This window comes from Aedes albopictus, chromosome 1 (assembly GCF_035046485.1).
Source record: "Aedes albopictus strain Foshan chromosome 1, AalbF5, whole genome shotgun sequence".
Lineage (NCBI taxonomy): Eukaryota > Metazoa > Arthropoda > Insecta > Diptera > Culicidae > Aedes > Aedes albopictus.
In genome coordinates this window covers 331,478,445-331,498,833 of record NC_085136.1, presented here as the reverse complement: position 1 = coordinate 331,498,833, position 20,389 = coordinate 331,478,445, and the positions used below count along the sequence as shown (strand labels likewise).

Below are 20,389 nucleotides of genomic sequence, written 5' to 3'. Positions count from 1 at the left end.
TTTCAGGGATGTCCAAGTGAGTTTTAGGGGTAACATCCTCTGTAACATTATCAAAACGCCCTTGAAGATCCCTGCTGTTCAAGGACGTTTCGGGAATGATACAATGGATTTCAGGAGCAGGAATGGTTTCAAGGGGTTTCAGGGGCGTTCTAGGTAATTATAGTCGTGATTTTGTTTCAATTAGTTTTATTGGTGTTCCAGGACATTACAGAGGTTTTCAAGAGGCATTTCATGGGCGTTCCAGAAACATTTTTGTAATTTAAGGAGCACTTCAAAGGATTTCAATGGGTTTCAGGGATGTTCAGAGGGTTTCAGGGCATTCCAGGAGTGTTCCTAGGGAGTTGGGAACTGTAGTAGATGGGTTTGAAACGCTTTTATAAGAGCTCCAAGAATGTTCTATGGGTCTCAGCAGGCTTGCAGGCGTATTCCAGGGGATTCAAGAGGCGTCTCCAATCCAACGAAAATCCCTGATCCTGATCTGGCGATACATCAGTAGCCTAACGGGCTGTCAATCAAGCTTTAACAGAAGTGAAAAATCGCAAAAACCATTCAAGTTTACCATTTATTGTACACTACTTCAATACTAGCTAATACCCACTCTCACTTTTCAATGTTCTCCAGAATCCAGTCCACGTACAGCGGCACTCGCAGATACGTCTTGGCAATGGTCTGGGCGATCGTACAATTACTAGGTCCCATCATCGACAGCCCGTACATGACGGCCCTTTCAACCGCACCCTGCTGCACCATCGACACCAGCGGAGCTCCCAGGTGCGGAGTACAGATATAGCTGGGTCCCTGAGCCAGCGCGCAGAACATCTTGTCCGTGACCCACGGGGTGTAGCCGTAGTCTTCGAAACGTTCCTCGCATTCCTCCCGCTCGGTGAACACCGAACGGGTTTTGTAGAGCTCCTGGGCGTACTGGTTGTTGGTGACGGTGATCTCGTACATGGATAGGACGAAATTCGTCGGGAGGTGGTTGCGAAGGTCTTCCCGGATCGGGAGACAGACCGGTTGGACGTTATCTGGAAGAGATGAAGGTGGATGAAGTGAGTAGTGAAGGGATGTGAAGGGTGCCAAGGATTTTACCGGTGAATTGAACCTTGTCAACCATTCGAACTAGGGCAAAGTCGTTTCCACGGAAGGGTTTACCGGCTTTGGGGTGGATTGTGAACGGTAGGACTGCTTTGACATCTACCGGAGCCGGAGCACATTCCTGCACGGACTGCCGAGTCACCGGATCTGTGAAGGTGCCACAGTCCCTTGGGGTGTTTAGTGTATGTTCACCTAGCCGGACGTAGTCACTGAAAACGGGAGAAAGTTGGTTGAGTGGGACGGATTAGAATGAGAGTAGGGTCAACTCACAGATCTTTGCGTTCCTTGGCCCTAAGGCAGGCAGCCGAAGTCAGAACATAGCGGTTGTTGATCAGCGATCCGGTACAGTAGGGATCATGATCGGGAGTGGCCTTACTCGATCGAACCATCGCAATCCACGGGAACTCGAAAACTCCCGCTCGGACAGCCGTTGTCGTTTGCTGAGGTCGCTTGGAAAGTCCACACTCCCGAGGTAGGAGAACGGCATTCCGATGAATTACAATTTTTTCCACTTCGCTTGGATCGCAACACACACTACGACGGACTCCACGTAGTTCGCAAACCTTTTGTCGAAGTTCGGTGGCAATTTGTTTGGTCAACAGCGGAGATCTCAGTTCGTCGAAAAGGTTTCGGCACTGCTGAACCGGGACGCAGTTTCCGTTGGCTTGTCCAGGTGCTGAACATGGGACCGTTTCTGAATGAAGAAAGAAAGAACTTGTGATACAATTTGGATAAAAAAGAAACCTTTGAGTACTTACTTTCAATTCCGTATTCGTTACTGAAATCTGTATTTGTAACGCCCGCAATCCAATCCAAATATGATATCACCTTCGTGAACACGGTATACGTAGTCGACAAGCATCGATCCTCGCCCTCCTTGGCCTTGGTGAACGACACAATACCTCCCAGATACCAGGCGTCACCTCGCTCGAAGACGATTCCACCGCCGCTATCCCCGTTACAAGCTGAAGTTCCGTTCGTGTAACCCGCACAGAAGACCTTATCCGTCAACACCCTACCGTACAGTTCCGGTTCCTTGCGCTTGCATTCAGTTTCCTCGATCACAGGAAGCTTCGCCAGCTTTAGAGTCGTCGATTTGATATCATTTTCGGTGAATCCCCAGCCTACAACGGCACCCAGTTTGCCCGGATCCAAACTTGTTCTCTTGCTGATGCATACCGGCAAAATCGAGTCGCTAAATTGAACCGGACTTTCCAGTTCGATCAGCGCAATATCGTCTTTCAGATCGTCCAGCGAAAACCCTGGATGACGGTGGATCTTCTGCGCCTTAACAACCTGTCCCTCGGGAGATCCCACAGCATTGACCCCAACTTGAACCGACAACTGTACCCTTCTGTTCGGATTGTCCGGATCCATGGTACAGTGCGCGGCCGTGACCACGAACCTCTCGCTTATCAGCGTTCCTCCGCACACGTACTCCGCCTGACCGTTCGCCGTGTGCTGCCGAACCGCAGCATGCCATGGCCAGTCGCTGATCTTGGCATCCACGCCGTTCACGATCAGCAGTGTGTTGGCGTTCTTCGGGATGCCACACTGAAACCCTGCATTTTTGAACACTTCCGCCGCCGAGCTGACACCAACGAACAGAAGCAGCGCTACCACTGACTGAGCACTTAACATCTTCCTCAGAATGAAATTATCGCGACCGATTCAGCCGACCGACCGATCGAAACTGACTTCCGAGACGCATTTTGGACAGACGGGATCACGCTAGAAGATCATCGACCAACGCAACGCCTGATCTGCGAGAGACAGAGATTGAGACTCGTTCTCGGTCGGTGGCTTGTTTGTTTCGAACCGGTTCGCTGGGTGATGTCTTCTTGCTTCTAATTGATGGTTAAGCGGTGATAATGTTTGCACGACTGGGAAGGGACGTGGTGACGGAGTGGGGAATTTCCAACGATTCTTGGTTGTAAGGAAGTGGTGGCGATAGGCTTGTTTACCATTGTGATGAGGGATGCGGCATCAAACTAGAGAATGGCAAATTGGAATCTGGGGAATCCCGCGAATGGATATGGCAAATTTGGATGCAAGAGTGAGGGGATGGCTTTTGAATTTAGCAAAACATGTAATAAGAAATAGCTCAAAATTGATAGTTTGGATAGATCCAATTTGAATAACTGTTTGACTGTGTAATGCTTACTTGTATAATGTTATCTGGCACTGGAACCTCCTTTTATGTCAAAGGCTAGGGGTGCACAATTCAAAAAATGTGCATTAATTAAAAAAGGCATGAAAATGGGAAATTTTGTGCATAAATTAAGTTCGGGCTTCAATTGGGAAACTTAGTTCGCGAGAACAGGTGCTGCTTCTAGGCATTTGAGATGGAATCAAGTGGATTTCCAGGTAATTCCCAGACAGCTCCAAAAGAGGGGCTAAAATGGGTTTCAGAGGAATGTTTCAACGGATTGGGATCTCGGGAGCCATCTAAAGGCGTTCCGACAGGTTTTGTTGGGGTTTCAATGAGATTATGGAGATTTCAACTCTTTGGAGCCGGAGGGGTCATATATGACCCCAACATAGAAACGGCTGTATAAATTCACCCATTCAGCAAAATAGAATAATGTCTTCGGCAAATTGCAAATTGAGTCCTCTGTTAAGGAAAAATGGGAATATTTCTATTTGAGACTTCATTGACAACCTAGAACATCCTGAACACCATGCAATTTGGAAAAACGAAATAATTGACATACCAGTTTTTCTAAAAGTTGAACTTAGATATGGGTTACGTTTATATGTATTCATTAACCCTTGGTCAAGAATATCAAGAGATGTTTTATATTCTGGGATGTTCTAGGTGTTCCAAATTGTCCTAGAGTGAAGTTCTTCAAATCTACAAGAATAATTTTATGTATTTTCGCCACAAATAATAGCATTGCATAACCTACTGTGATCCGCGAAGCTCTTGACATCTACAATGTCATTTTGAGACACTATAGGATATTCCAGGTCAGCCAAACTACCTTGGAGTTCAGAACTTCAGGTCTACACTCGTAACAATAGCCATATCTGTTATACAGAGTAACGCTGCATAATCAACCGCGGTTACAGGAGCAGTCTGAAGTCATTAGCTTATTTTAGCTCTTAAGGATATTCACGGTCGTCCAAAATGTTCTATAATGAAGTCCTTTAAATCTACAAGAATAACTCTATGTGTTTCGCCATAAATAATAGTATTGTATAATCTTGTGGGATCCGCGAAGCTCTTGAAATCTCATTCATGTTCAAATGTCATTTAGAGACACTAAAAGGATATTCCAGGTCAGCCAAACAACCTTGGAGTTCAGAACTTCAGGTCTACACTTGTAACAGTAGCCATATTTGTTATACTGAGTAACGCTGCATAATTAACCGCAGTTACTAGAGGAATCTGAAGTCTACTAGCTCATTTTAACTCTTTAGAATATTCACGGTCGTCCAAAATGTTCTATAATGAAGTCCATCAAATCTACAAGAATAACTCTATGTGTTTTCGCCACAAAAAATAGTATTGCTTAATTTGCTTGGATCCCTGAAGCACTTAAATTTCAAATGTCATTAAGAGACACTATAGGGATATTTCAGGTCAGCCAAGCTAGCTTGGAGTTCAGAACTTCAGGTCTGCATTCGTAACAACAGCCATATCTGCAATACTAAGTAACGTTGCATATTTATCTGTGGTTACTGGACCAATCTGAAGGCTACTTTTTATTATTAACCTTTAGGACATTCGGGGTCGGGCAAACTGTTTTAAAATGGAGTCCTTCAAATCTTCTTTGTGTTTTCGTCATAAATAATAGCATAGCATAATCTGCTGAGATCCGTGAAGGTCTTGAAATCTCAAAAGTTATTTAGAGACACTATGGAAATATTCCAGATCAGCCAAACTATCATGGAGTTCAGAACTTAAGGTCTACACTCGTAACATCAGCTGTATCCGACATACTGAGTAAAGTTTTATAATCAATCGCGGTGATTTTGTTTTAGATAGTAACGTTATTGTTACGGAAGTAACAAGCTCGAATTGCATCCGGTTTTTTAAATCGTTTATTCCACAGGAACGGTTAAAAAATTCCTACAATAATACATATTTAATTAGGATAATTCATTGTAGGTTGTTTTAGATTTAACCAACGTTTCGTGATTTCAGCCAGATTACTTAACTGTGTCTTGTTCCCGGATTATTTGGAGTGCTTGACAAACAGGAGAATGTTTTACAGTACTGCGGAACTTTTGGCTAACTGTTTAAACAAGTAGTTTTAGTTGTAATTGTTTGTAACATAAGCAATACGTTTACCTGAATGTTAACAGTGCTTGTCCTGATTATTGCATAATCATTCTATCAGCCTAACCCTAATTCACTGTAGCAAACCTAATTGAGAGTTCAAGATATTTTAGAAGGAAAAATGAATAGAAAACTTATTTTATACCTACTATTTTAGGGTTAGGTAACAACAAATTGAATTTTAGTGTTTTAATTAGGATATTTAAAGTACTTTATCTAGTTTAAGAATTCACGCTGTCTTCAGACGTAGTTCGTAGTTCAATTTTTCAGCTTTTTCTTCCCTTCTTCTCATTCTGGCTCTTCTGACAATCGTCGTTGACAGTCGTACTGTTTTGGCGCAAGGTCATCCAATTTACGGTATAGTAGGTGCGGCGTCGCACAATGGGCGTGCGCAACAGTTATACTACCAAATAGGATCTATGAACCTCTAAATTCTCAAGGGTTACTTCATGATAATTTTTGTGATAATTCCTCATTCCATATCAGCCAATTTGGACAAGTTCATGGTTTGGTGCTCGGTCAATAAATTGGAGTTCAGAGCTTCAAGTCTACAATTATGCTAAATGAATTTTACAATGGGTTGAAAAACGTTCAATAATCAACAATGCACACTGAACCATTTTGTCAGGTAAAATCGTAACATTTTTTAACTGTGTACTAGGCCGTCCCTATTTTTGCAAAAGTTGGAAATGTTAAAAGTTCAATATTGCAAAACGATCGTTTTAGCTAAAAAACCATCATGTCAAAATTTGAAGTCCCTATCTCAAGGCTAAGTGGTCCCCCACGGGGCCTAAAGTTCTCAAAAATTGTATGGGGTCAAAAAAATCATGAAATTTTTTCGACGAAAAAAATATCCTATTCTACTAGAATCGGTGATTTTAGGACCCTAAAGGGCCAAAAATGTGCTCAGAAATGCGATATCTCTTTTCGTTTTTGAGTTATCGGACAAAATATGGCAGGTTTCCTCAGGCATTTCATAAAATGGTCAAAATGTTCATTTTTAGGTAGTTTTTTGTCAATAACTCAGAAACGAAAAAAGATATCGCAATTCTGAGCACATTTTTGGCCCTTAGGGTCCTAAAATCACCGATTCTAGTAGAATATGATATTTTTTTCGTCGAAAAAATTTTATGATTTTTTTGACCCCATACAATTTTTGAGAACTTTAGGCCCCGTGGGGGACCACTTAGCCTTGAGATAGGGACTTCAAATTTTGGCATGATGGTTTTTTAGCTAAAACGATCGTTTTGCAATATTGAACTTTTAACATTTCCAACTTTTGCAAAAATAGGGACGGCCTACTGTGTACGCTATCCAGCCATGGATAAAAAATATCAAGTCAATAGGTAATATGCTATGAGATTGACTAATTTTTAGCAGAAAGTTCCCAAAGTACGACTTCGTGCCCAAATAATTCCATGCTCTATCTTTATTGCATACATTCTCTGTTGGTCAACAGACATGATTCTCCGCTCATGATTCTATCTAGCTTCTAAGAGATATAATCACGGTAAAGGCTGTCAATACGATTTAGACGTCTTAGAAAGCCCTTCAGCATTCTCCCATGCAACTCCGATTCTTATCTCCGCGTGGCACCGGCCGGGTTACGAGCAACTTTAGAACATGGTCTGGCCACACTTTATGTATTATATTGCAGGACAGTGTGTACGACTCTGATTTTCTGTGAGCTCCAGTAAGTATAATAGATTATACAACATAATTCTTTATAGCCAAAACAGAAGCTTCAATCAATTGCTGTAGATGCTAGATAATAAACACCAAAATAGTTCGGATGGCCCCAGCTGATCTTATGATGTATATTGAGCTTTCAGAAGACTTACTGGACATGATAGATTACAAATCGGAGCTTTGTATAATGAAAAAGTTACCGTTACACCCGTATACTATAGGATCCAAACTCAAGAACAGTTTGGATGACCTAGGATATCCCGACTGATTTTATAATCTCTATTGAAGTTTCAGAAGATTGACTGGACATGATAGATTATAAATCGTAGCGTTGTATAACGAAAGCAGCTACCGTTACACCCGTAGACTTTAGGATCTAAACTCAAGAAGAATTTGGATGACCTAGGATATCCCGACTGAGCTGATACTGTCTATTGAACTTTCAGAAGACTTACTTGGCATGATAGATTACAAACCAAAGCTTTGTATAATGAAAGAAGCTACCGTTACACCTGTAGACTTTCGGATCTAAAACCAAGAACAGTTTGGATGACCTAGGATATCCCGACTGATGTAATACTCTCTATTGAACTTTCAGAAGATTTACTGGACATGATAGATCACAAATCATAGCTTTGTATAATGAAAGAAGTTACCGTTACACCTGTAGACTTTCGGATCTAAACTCAAGAACAGTTTGGATGACCTAGGATAACCCGACTGATCTTATACACTCTATTGAACTTCCTGAAGACTTACTGGACATGATAGATTACAAATTGAAGCTTTGTATAATGAAAGAAGTTACCGTTACACCCGTAGACTTTAGGATCTAAACTCAAGAACAGTTTGGATGACCTAGGATGTCCGGGAAAAATATTCTGCACAATATTCTACCTTTTTTATACTATTGAGCACCAAAACTACAGAAATACGTAGAAAAAACTTTATAATAACGCTTGGAAAAATTCCGGCTTCAAAGGGTTAAATAGTATTACCAGGGAATCAGGGACATTTCAAGAGCGATTCAGGTGGAGAGGTTTGAGGGGCGTTTCAAGGCATTTCAGAGAGTTTTAGAGAGTTTCAGGAATGTTTTAATGGCGTAAGGGGATTTTCCAGACTTTTCACCACCCCCTTGTAGGATTTTTGCCTTTCTCGTACACAAAGTGTACCGGAAAGGCTATATGTTCACTCCTAAAATGACTTTTTGATAGAAGCCCCGAAGGGTCGAGTCATATATACCAATCAACTCAGCTCGACGAATTGAGGTGATGTCTGTGTGTGTGTATGTGTGTGTGTGTGTATGTGTGTGCGTGTGTGTGTGCGTATGTGTGAGTGTGTACAAAAAAACTCACATCACTTTTTGGCAGTAAACCTCAACCGATTTCAATGACCGACGGTTCATTCGACGCGGAATCTGGTCCCATTGTTTCCTATTGAAAATGGTTCGGATCGGTCCAGCCGTTTCGGAGATATGGCCATTTAGGTGTTCCGGGATGGTACCCCAAAAAGGGACCAGATATGAAAATGCATCAAACCTAGGCATGCGACATATCAAACCACGGCATTTTCGATAACCTGATGAGCGATAAGCAGCAAAATAGTCTAGGACCATATCTGCACCGGTAGTGTTCCGGAACCGGTTCCGGGTGTCCTACCGGAAGTGGCCATATATACAAGTGAACCAAACCCATGCATGCGACACATCAAACCACGGCATTTTCGTTAACCTGATGAGCGGTAAGCAGGAAAATATTCTCAGATCATATCTGAAACGGTAATGTTCCGGAACCGGTTCCGGGTGTCCCGCCGGAAGTGGCCAAATATACAAGTGAACCAAACCCATGCATGCGACACATCAAACCCCGGCATTTTCGATGACCTGATGGAAAATGAGCAGGAAAATCATCTCAGACCATATCTGAACCGGTGGTGTTCCGGAACCGGTTCTAGGCGTCCCACTAGAAGTGGCCAAAAATACAATTGAACCAAACCCATGCATGCGACACATCAAACCACGGCAGTTTAGATAACCTGATGAGCGGTAAGCAGGAAAACAGTCTCAGACCATATCTGAACCGGTAGTGTTCCGGAACCGGTTCTAGGCGTCCCGCTGGAAGTGGCCAAATATACAATTGAACCAAACCCATGCATGCGACACATCAAACCACGGCATTTTCGATGACCTGATGGACAATGAGCAGGAAAATCCTCTCAGACCATTTCAGAACCAGTAGTGTTCCGGAACCGGTTCCGGGGCTCCCGCAGAAGTGGTCAAATTTGAAAGAGAAACACATACCCATACATGCGTCACATCAAATATCGGCTTTTTCGATTACCTATTGAACGGCCAGAAAGTGTTTCGGAATCGGTTTTGAGTGGCCGGAAGAGGCCAAATGTAAAAGTAAATCAAATCCAGGTATGTGACACATCAAATCGTGGCTTTTGCGATAACCTGATGAACAGTTAGCAAAAAAAATAGCCTTAGATCACACTAGAGACAACTGGTAGTGTTCCGGAATTGGTTCCGAGAGTCCCGTCGAAATGGTCAAACCCTGCATGTGACACCTTCAATTTGCAGCGTTTTTGGTTAACCGATGAACAGTTAACAAGACAATAGTGTCAGACCATATTTGGTTCAGCCGGTAGTTACTCGGAATCAGATCCGGGTAGTAAAATGTAAAATTTAACCAAACCCATGGATGCGGTACATCAAACCACGACAACCTGATGGAAAAATAGTGTCAGACTACATTAGATTCCCGGTAGTGTTGCGGGTTCGGCTGTGGCTTCGAAAGTGGTTAAAAGTATAGATAGTAGAGAACATAGATCCGTATTGATGAATCCGTTGTATCCAAACGAACTGTCAAAATCTGTATCCAAACGAGCATGACGTCACGATTTGGACAACATCAATGGAGCGCATGACGTCATATTCAACCGTCACACCCTTGAAAATTACTACTTACACGCTTGAAACATTTTAGTCAGCGGTGTCCGCGGATCTATGTTTACTCTACTATCTATAGTTAAAAGTAAAAGTGAATCAAACCCATGCATGCGATATATCAAATCGCGGTGGTTGGGTAAAGGTGAAGAATTAGCAATAAAATAATCTCAGACCAGAATTGGGACAACCGTTAGTGTCATGGAATCAGATCCGGGTATCCCACCGGAAATTGCCATATATAAAAATGAACCAAACCCATACATACGACACATCAGATCGCAGATTTTTTGATAATCCAATAAAAGGTTAACAAGAAAATAGCTTTTGATCACATAAGACTAGCTGTTGTGTAGCAGAACCAACTTTAATGTGAAAAATCAAATCGTGGCTTTGTTTAATGGCCTAATAAACATTCGGCATGAACAACAGTGACGAATAGGTCTAAGTTCTCATATATGAAAGAGAATAGAATATAGACAAAACTAAAGCGATTTCATCAAATCGCACCATTTCAGATTCCTAAGGTGTAAATTTAAAGCAGGATGGGTCAACGTTGAATGGAAAAATAAGAATTTGTTCGTGTCAACCCTGAACAGAGGATGGCGGCTGTTTAAAGGAATTTTGAGCTCTAAAACTATGTAAAATAAGTGTATTTGCTATGGGAAATATGTTTGAAGTCCACCAGAGTATCCAAGATAGCGGTCCAAAATCCAAGATAATGCCCCGTATTCAAGTTAGCGCCTTTTTTTAGGATTTTGAATTCTTGCATTATGGGCATATGTTGTATGGAAACATGTTCAGAATTCAAAATCTGTGATCAGAAAACCCAAGCTGTGCGCTGTTTCACAAGGTCTGCAATATGACTATAATTGGAATGGGGAAGAATGCCGGTCTTCGTCCAAAACTGGTAACCAGAAAATCATAGACGACATGCCAAAATTCAATACGGCGATTATTTCATGTAATTTTAGGTACGGAGTCCAAAAATGAATACCAGAACATCCAAGATGGTGTCTCAATGTTCAAGATGATGTTTAGTTTAGTTGGTTTAGTCGTGGTAGTTTAGTTTAGTCGGAGTCAAAAAATGATGCCCGGAAAATCTAAAATGACGTTTCAAAATTTTGCGGCTTCATGACACTTGTTTGGTTTCAATTTTGGATCGTTGTCTTATATTTCCTGAAGATTGGATGTAATGCTAATATAAAATGTATCCATATTGAGTTGATTTAGCAAGCAGTTTTTATTTTGTATTTATGTCAATGTCATCAACATGTCGCTTGAGTTTTGTTGAAAGGATATTTAAAAGCACGAGAAAGGCACCAACACCACTAGGTGGATTAATTAGGGGTTTTTTGTATGACAACTCAAATATTTTTGTATTGCACGTAAAATTTCTCAAACCTTCCTCCCCTCGCCCCATAAACCCATACTAATGAACCACCTCTTCGACAGCATTTCAGGCGTTTCAAGGAGTTTTCAGGTGCGTTTCAAGGGGGTTTCTGGAGCCTCTTAAAAGCGTGCCAAGGGGTTTCAGTGGCATTTTAAATAATCCTGAAATTTTCAGGGTGTTTCGATGGTGTTATAGAGGTATCAGGAGCATTCCCATTTCTTTTTAGGGGGTTTAAAGGATTGCAAAGTTTTCTTTTTCTTAGAGATCTCAGGAGTTTATAGGCTTTCAGGGAAACCCATGAAACAGAAGTAGCTGAATAATAGTTTGTAAAGCTACAATTTGCTTAACAGTTGTTTGTTCAACTCTTGTTCAGCAAACATGTTTGTTGGGAATTTTAATGAGATTACGGGGTCAGGAGTGCTCTAATAGTGGCGTCATAGAGATCCATTGGAATGCCACTGAGACTACCACGTATTCCCTGAGGCCCCTTGAAATATACTCGAGATCTCCAGGTACACCTCTGTAACACACTGGAATCTCCCTTGAAACACCCTGGGATCTTGAGACCTCCTGGCACTCCCTGAAACCACCTAAATCTCCCTTGAGACGCTCCCAAAGGAAGCCATTTATAAGTTCCCTGGAAGCCCCCTGGAACGCCCCTATGACCTCCTGAAGCGCCTGTGAAGCACCTCTCTGAGACCCCCTGGAACCCCTCTTAAATCCCCTGGAACAACCCCGAGACCCTTGAAACTCTCCTGAGACCCTCTGAATGCCCCTGAGACTCCTGTAACTTCTCGGTATATCCCCTTTAAGTGTATCTAAGTACGTTGAAACCCACTGAAGCGCCTTTGAGGCCCCATGGGATCCTCTGGAACATCTATGAGACCCCCGAAGAGTCCCTGTGAAATTTAACACCATGTTCTTTGAGAGTGAGCAGGAAAGGCCTGCTAGATAATCCGGTTTGTGTTCTTGAAAATTGGAATGAACTGCAAGTTGGCGCCTTCTCCTTGTGCATACTGTTGTGCGGTCAATTCTTTCCCATTTTCGACGATGTGCTTCTGGTGTTCCTCTTCAGTGCCAGCTACAGCTTGACCTTGACTTTCGCCTTTTCGGCTTGCTTCTGCGAAATATCTTCCTTTCTCTTCAGTCGGAGTTTCTGCACCATGTGTTCCTTTTAGGACAACTTGATCGTTTTGCGATCTTCTTCGTATTCTGACTTTGAGTCGGAGTAAAATTCGCAGCTGCTGCTGGAATAAACAACCACATTTTTTTCACCTTTTTCGCTATCCTGCTTGGTCTTCTTCAGACTACCAGCGACTTCTTTGTATGGTGACGATCCTCGAAGGACCTGCAACCGATTCGGCCATTTCGACTTGGTCACCACCTTGTTCGTATCAACCCCCTTCTCCAATACCCCTCGACAATCAACGAAAACTCCTTTTGGCCTTCCACTGACCGCTGATGCTTCAACGTCGACTCCACGGTATTGTAGTACACGGAGCTTAAGTATTTCTGGTTTGATGTCTCTGCTCTCTTATGTGACGGTGGCTGGAGTCGTGCCGGCCTTACGTGCCTCCTCTATCTCCTTCGGTTAGCGCAAGTCCTAGCGCGATTGTTTCTTCGGCTCTTCGTCATCCTTCGGTAGGTTGGATATGTCCTCCTGCATCGAGATAGGCACCACTCTCCATAGTAGATAATGTTCCCCTCATCATATCACGCGAAAGAACAGCCTATGACTCAAAGAAGGAATAATCTTTGATAAAATCTTGGCAGTTTCAATCCCTGAATGGTTAAACTAGAAAGAATAGCCTATGATTAAAAGCAGGAAATATCTCTGATATTGGAATGTCAAAAACTTACTCTGATTTCTTTTGATCATAATTCGGCCAAACGACCATTCGGCCAGATGGCATTCGGCCAAATGGCATTCGGCCAAACGGCATTCAGCCAAATGGCCGGACACCTGTCCAGCTTCCGCTCACGTAGTGCCCTAGTGGACAATAGAGTTGTAAATTAGGTTAAGTGATTGAAGAATTAAAAAAAATAAGCGAGGTGTATTTTGCAAGAATGAGAAAACCGGAAAACCTTTGTAACGGGAATACAGTAAGGACCCGATTTTGTCAGCCCCTGGTAGCATTTTGGGCTGACAAAATCGGGTACCTGACAAAATCGGGACATTTTTTAAAATCATTTTTTTATTCATGAAAAATTGTTCTGAGCACGTCAGAGACGGAGATAGGTGTGGAGGTTCAAATATTACGTAACGCCAATGAGGGGGGGGAGGAGCCCAGCGCTGTGTTACACTTCAAACAAAATTTTAAAATATCTCTTTCAAAAATAGTTACGCGGTGGAGGGATAGCGGTTAGGGTCTAAAATTGCCAAAATTTTGCGTTACGTAAGATTTGAACGAACCTTTTATGGTGAAAAAAATCAAAAGGGTGTTAAGGGCACAGAAAAAAATGGTATTTGGCAAAGTTAACATTCAGTGCTTTTTTACAGTAAAACTATTAAATCTTCTATTTCTTTTTCTTCTTGTCATAACATCCCTACTGGAACACAGCCTTCTCCTAGCTTATAGCAATTGTGGTCAACAGAAGACAGTTGACACTGGTTAGCGCAGTTTAAATCATAACATCTAACTTTAGCTGTCAACGAATGAAAATGAACCAACATCTGATTGACAAGTATAGACACTCATACTGTCCAAATTGGCTACGTTTCCGCTGCCTTTCCACTTTAATTTCCAGAGCCTCATCTCTAAAGAATCTCTGGAGAAATCTTTGAAGAAATGTTCGGGGAAATTTTTAGAGAAACTACCCAAGGATATACGGAACGTAATTCTCAAGACATTCCCGGAGGGATCCCGTAAGTAGTTTCTGCAAAAACCTTTAAGGGAGCTCCGGATAAATCAGTTAAGTAATTTCTGAAAGAATCCTTACTGCAATCTCCGTAGAAATCTCTAGAGGCATTTATTTAGCATTTTATGAAAAATCATTGAGAGAATCCCTATTGCAATCTTTGAAGAAATCTCCTTGAGAAATCCATGGAGGAATTCCTGTAAAAAAGTACTGGGAAAATATCAGGAGCAGTTTAAGGAGAAACCATAGCAAAAATGAATTGCTAAAGTCTAGCATGAATTCCAGAAGAATTTAAAACAAAATTTTCTAGAGGAATTTCAGAAGCAATACCAAGGGATTTTCGTAAAGAAATACCAAGAGGTAACCCTGGAAAAATCTCAAGCGGGACCTCCGGGAAATCCATAAAGGATGCCCAATTGGGAAATCTAACAGAGGAATCATAGTGAAATCTCTAGAGGAATTCTTGTATGAGTAATAATTGAAGGCATTAAAAGAGGAACATTTTTCGAAATTCCTAGAAGGATCGCTGAAGGAACCCTAAAAGGAATTCTTGAAAAAATCCCTAGAAAAATCGCAAGATTTATTCATCAGTGGGTTGGCTCCAGGGGCACGTTCTCTTCCATTTGGGAAATTTGTGCCTTCCGTAAATTTATTCATCGACTAATGCACGCAGTAATTTATATAGGAATTATTTCAGAAATATCTACACAGCAAAAAAATTCTTGTGATATCACATCATTGTCGCTGCACATCAGTCGTGTCGTAAAAGTGATGTAAACAATTACATCATTTTCTTGCAACAAATTAGCCGCCGCAGCTTGAGAGTGGGTCTAGCAATCGCTAGAACCGGATCTATAGATGAATCATATATAAGTAAAATATTGGCATGGATTCGTACACTGAACCGTTGATTGTGAGGCGTATCCCTTACCTCTCAGCTATTTCACCGAGTTAGAAAAAAGGTGATAAATATAATTCAGCTTCTAGGTATCTGCTGGAATGGGTTTGTTGATACTTCCCGGTGCCAACCAGGGTGTGCATGGGGAGTGTGATAATTGTTGTAAAACGATGTAACCGAGTGAATTTACGTTCGAAAATGATGTCACCAGAAATTACGCGCCTGGATAATACAAAATTATTTGCTGTGTACAGAATACTCTGAACACATAACTAGAGGAGAATTTCTGAAGGAATCTCAACAGGAGTTAGTCAACCTGGGGATATCATAGGAAGAATGCATGAACAATTCTTAGGGAAATATCTGAAAAGGTTCTTATAGAAATTTCCAGAAAATTTCTTGGAGGAACTCCAGCAGAAGTTCATGGACTATCCAAACAAATATCCATGGAGAAATGTAAGCAGGATGTCTTGAAAGAATCGCTAGGAAAATCCCTGGATAAATACACGTAGCAAATGTAGGAGGAATTATTGGAGAAATCCTTGGAGAAACCCCTAGATACATAGCTGTAGGAGTTCATGTAGAAAATTTTTGAAAAAAAAAATGCTGTAAGAATATCAGCAAAACTTTTGTAGGAATCCTAGCTCATTTAAAAAATAAGAAAAGCTTCTGGAGAAATCACAGGAGGAATGCCTGAAAAAATCTTAAAGAGACACACCTTAATGAATCGTTAAAAAAATCCCGGAAGAATTCCTTTAAAAACCTCCGGCGTAATTCTTGGAGAAATACCAGCAAAAATTCTTACAAGAAACCACGCAAAAGTTCTTGAAGGAATCACAGCAAGATTTTTTTGGGGAATCTCATCTCGAATTTCTTAAGGGTTTCTAATAAATACAATTCTGACAGCAATTTTTGAAGCAATCCAAGCAGGAAATCTACAATACAAATCTCATAATAAATCTAGACCAACATGTAAAAAGGGCGGAACAACCATTGCATTCTCAACTTCTCCCATTCCGTCTAGGCGTATTTCAATTTATTTCTGCAAATTTATCCCATTATCAGATAGAGGGCAGTCTGCTCCATATGTTACTGGTCAGAGATTACATGAAAAATGGGCCATGTACCGTAAAATGGGGTATCTTTGATAATGCGGGTAACTTTGATAGTACGACAGGCATGGCATAGTTTATCTTATAACTATGATTCTTCCAACCAGTTAAGAAAAAGGCAAACGTAGATCAAAACTATACATATGAAAGTCCATCTTAGACGTATTTTCATTAAAACCGAGTTTATATTTAACTTTTTGAACAAAAAATAAAAATTGTTGATATTTTTGTCATTTGTCAACCCTTTCAAACAATCTGCTGTACAACTTTGTTTCGACTATTTTTTCAATGAATGGCCACTTATTCTCGGTAGATCCATCATAGTAGATTTCAAATCTGGCCTTGAATCTCTTAACGAAGTGCGTTTTTACAAACTGGGATCAATTTTGTAAATTGGGACATAAATCTCCATATACATTGATAAACGCCTAAAAGTATGCAATGCCCTTGCAATTTCATGTAGATGAATCTTTGTTGCTCAAAATTTGGTAATCAAACATTCAAAAACTACCCAAAATAAGAAAACTTACCATAAATAACATGTAATCATATGTTGATGTACCGTTGAACTTATTTTTTTACAAAGATAATATTTTTTTATAGCTTAATTCACTGTGTATTTCACTCAGTACTCCACAAACTCATTTTTATATGAAGAATTTAACAAAAAAAAACGATGTTTTGCTAAAAAAAATTCTATCTCATATATTTCACAACGCTTCTCTAATCATGTTCATACTCCTAAGATTTCAATCCGTGATTATTTTTTAGGATTTGATGTGTTTTACAGGGCACTATCAAAGTTACCCCAAAATGAAAATCTGATGCTCGCTCATATAGAAAACTAAAAGTCACCCAAAAAATTTAAAATTGTTCGATCTTTCAATTGCAATTGATAACTGATACCCTAGTACTTGTTTTAAAAATATAAAATGAGGGGAAATACTGTTACTTGGAAAAATATTAAGAAAATTCACTGGAAAATTATCAAAGTTACCCCATTTTACGGTACTCAGAAGGAAGGGAGAAGCAAAAATTTGAAATTGTTGTTGCGCCCTTTTCAAATTTTAGTCTATCTGGATCAATCTAAACAAGTAAACCTAGAGGAATCCCAGAGATGCCGGAAAGAAGTAAATGGATTGACTTGTAATCACAACAACAGGCAACGTTTATTGTTTGTTCTGTTCCTGAGGAAGAATAGTCTTTAAACCCATATAGCCGATGTGGTAAGCGCTGATTGCACATGCAAAACCATGTTGAGGGTGAGGAGTTTGATTCCCGGTTAGCTCAGAATCCATTTCATAATCGACATTTCCTTAACCACCTTGTGTATAAAATATCTTCATGACTACCACACGATATATGTACAAATGTAAAATAAACATTGGCTGTAGGGGATCCCAGTTTAAAATTTTAAGAGTTCTCGTAAAATAAGCTGAGGAGCAGGCTGTGTCCCAGTTGGAACGTAACGGCAAGAAGAGAGAGAGCTGGAATCTTTTAGCAATTTAAAACAATATTGGTTCAAAACATTGGGGAGGGTTTGGTGCTAAAATTGCCTCAATGCGGTAGTTTGCAAAACAAGTTTGGCCGTTTTCAAAAGTTACACGAGTTTTGTTCATTGCTTATTTTTTCAATGGCGCCTAAAGACATCAGCTGCATTAATAATGATTATAAAATTGAAATTCTGAATGAAATACAAATTTATTTTTTTACTTCAAAAGAGGCTGACAAAATCGGGTCAAAAAGCTGACAAAATCGGGGGTAGACAAAATCGGGTCCCCACTGTATTATTTCTTCAACAAGTCCGTTGCTGGGACCCGTCCGGGCGCTTGTTGAACACACGTCCACTGGAAGGTGCTGCGGTGAAGAGACCCTTCGTCGCCACCTTCCGGTACCATACTGCAAATATCTCGGTTCAGTGGCGGTGGCACTGTAGAAGATCAATAAAGCATTCAGCAATAACAACTTGGGCGATCTTCACTCCCAGAAAGAAACAGTGGATAACACCTGGAGGAGCGTAGGCAGCCGTGAAACAACCGGGTTAGAATAACAGTACGGATAAACTTGTTCCGGCAGTAAGAGTCCACCGAAAAGGGTGATCCCAATCCAAGGTGTTAAGCGACCCATGCCGAGGAATGAATGGTCGAGGTTGTGAAAAAGATGCTCGATCGTTAACGGAGCCTGTGGGGCACCTGGACACCCCTGACTGTATTTTTATCCATTTATCACGTTAATGCAGGACTCTAGCGTGGTGGACCTTTCCACAAACTACTCGTGGGATTTCAAAATAAGATAAATAAAAATGAAACATTAGTTAGTAGCGGTAGCGGTGAGGTTAGCCTCTCCACGAGGCGTGGGTTATCTAGATCTCCTTTAAGGAGAGTAGAGAAAGGAGGAGGTAGCTGTGCGAAATGTTACAGCGTAGGGACTGGCGTATCGGGAGAGTTCATGGATGTGGCGTGGTTGATGATGGATATCAACAGGAGCATTATCGACTTGTATCGGCGAGGTCGAATTTCATTTGATAATCTTCCATAGTTTCATCAAGGAATGTCGGCAGATATTCTTTCAAAACATCTTTCAGTCATAAATTTGTAAATTTTCTTCAAGGATATCTTCAGCAATTCCTCAACAGATTTCTTAAAAAATATTCACTCTCAATGATGTATTTCTCAATACTTCTATTTCACATTTTTTTTCATTTTCTTCAGACATTTTCCAGAATCTTCTTCAAAAATTCTTATAGAGATTCCTGCAAAAATATCTTTGAGGATTTCTTTGTAACCCTTCAATAGATTTTCTCCGGAATTCCTCCTAGGATTTCTATAAAAATCTCTCCAGGGATTCCTTCAGAAATGCCTCAGAGAATTTCTTTATTATTTATTATATAATTCTTACAAATAAATATTTTTCGACTAATATTAGTTCGACTATAGAAAACCGTCTGTACAGACCGGATGAAACTTAACACTAGACAGCGGACACACGGAGCATGCACCAGCGAATACGAAGAAGAAACTATTCTCACGAAAAGTTTCATCGCCCGGAGTGGGAATCGAACCCTCACCCCACAGCATGGTGCGATTAGAAGCTTGGTGACCCTAACCGCACGGCTACGAGGCTCCACGAATTCATATGGATCGTGTATTTCGGCAGAATGCCTTCAGAGATTCCTGCATAATTTCATTCAGTAATTCTAGCAGGAACTCTTCCAGAAATTCAAACAAAAACTCAAATAGAAATTTCTTCATGAATTCCTCCTACGTAAGTAACAGTTTCTTCAGGTATTCTCCCAGGCATTTATTCGAGAATTCCTTCAGAGATTATTTCAGAAACTAATTCAGCAAATTTCAAGAATTTTCTCTAGGAATCTCTATAGGTATTACAAGGAGTTTTTATGGAATTCCTGCAGAAATTTCTTAGACAATTTGTGCAGCATTCCCTGAAGGAATTTCTGAATAAGTTCTTAAAGGAATCCTTGGAAGAATTTCCGAAGGATCCTCTGATGGTTTTTCAAGATTTTTTCAGATGAATTTTAGAAAACTTCCTGTAATAATTTTTCATTAAATCCATTATTCCAAAAAATCTCTAAAATTCTGAATAAGTCCCTGAAGATAGTTTTGATGGAATCCTTGAAGATATTTCAAATTAAAACCGAGCAGGAATTTTTGAGGAAATCTCCAGTAGAATCGCTGTAGTAATCTTAGGAAGTACTCTCGTAAGAATCGCTAGAGGAATATCTAAAGAAATCTAAAAGAAGTTTTTTGAAGGAATTCCAGGAGGAATTTCTAATTATTTGCCGAAAAAATGCCTGGAGAACCCCCGAAATATGAGTTAAATAAGTCAGAGGATCGAAGTAAGCCTTGCCGCGGCCGGTCGAGTTTTGCTTTGCGTGTCACATTTTTTTCGAGCTCCGGTTTCCTTTTGTTTCGCGTTTTGATCGGTGATTTGGCTGGTGCTATGCCTTCCGGATCGTTCGCTTGTAAGTCTACTTATACATCCGGTAGACGCGTGTTCCGAATATTTTTCATCGCATTCTGTCCTATGCATGGCAGCACCCTCGTGTGGGTTGCAGTGGCTTGTGACATTACAGTGGGTAGTTCGGCTGCCA

General features: G+C 40.7%; 1 protein-coding gene across 1 annotated transcript; it reads right to left on the bottom strand.

The window, feature by feature from the left end:
* Positions 1-548: 548 nt before the first annotated feature.
* LOC109424806 (phenoloxidase-activating factor 1-like) lies at positions 549-2,859 on the bottom strand. The gene is made up of 4 exons (XM_019699992.3): positions 1,854-2,859; positions 1,366-1,789; positions 1,090-1,304; positions 549-1,025 (listed from the first exon to the last, which is right to left on the bottom strand). Exons 1-4 carry the CDS (start codon positions 2,734-2,736, stop codon positions 601-603), a joined length of 1,947 nt encoding a protein of 648 aa, XP_019555537.3. The 5' UTR covers positions 2,737-2,859; the 3' UTR covers positions 549-600.
* Between the last annotated feature and the right edge of the window lie 17,530 nt (positions 2,860-20,389).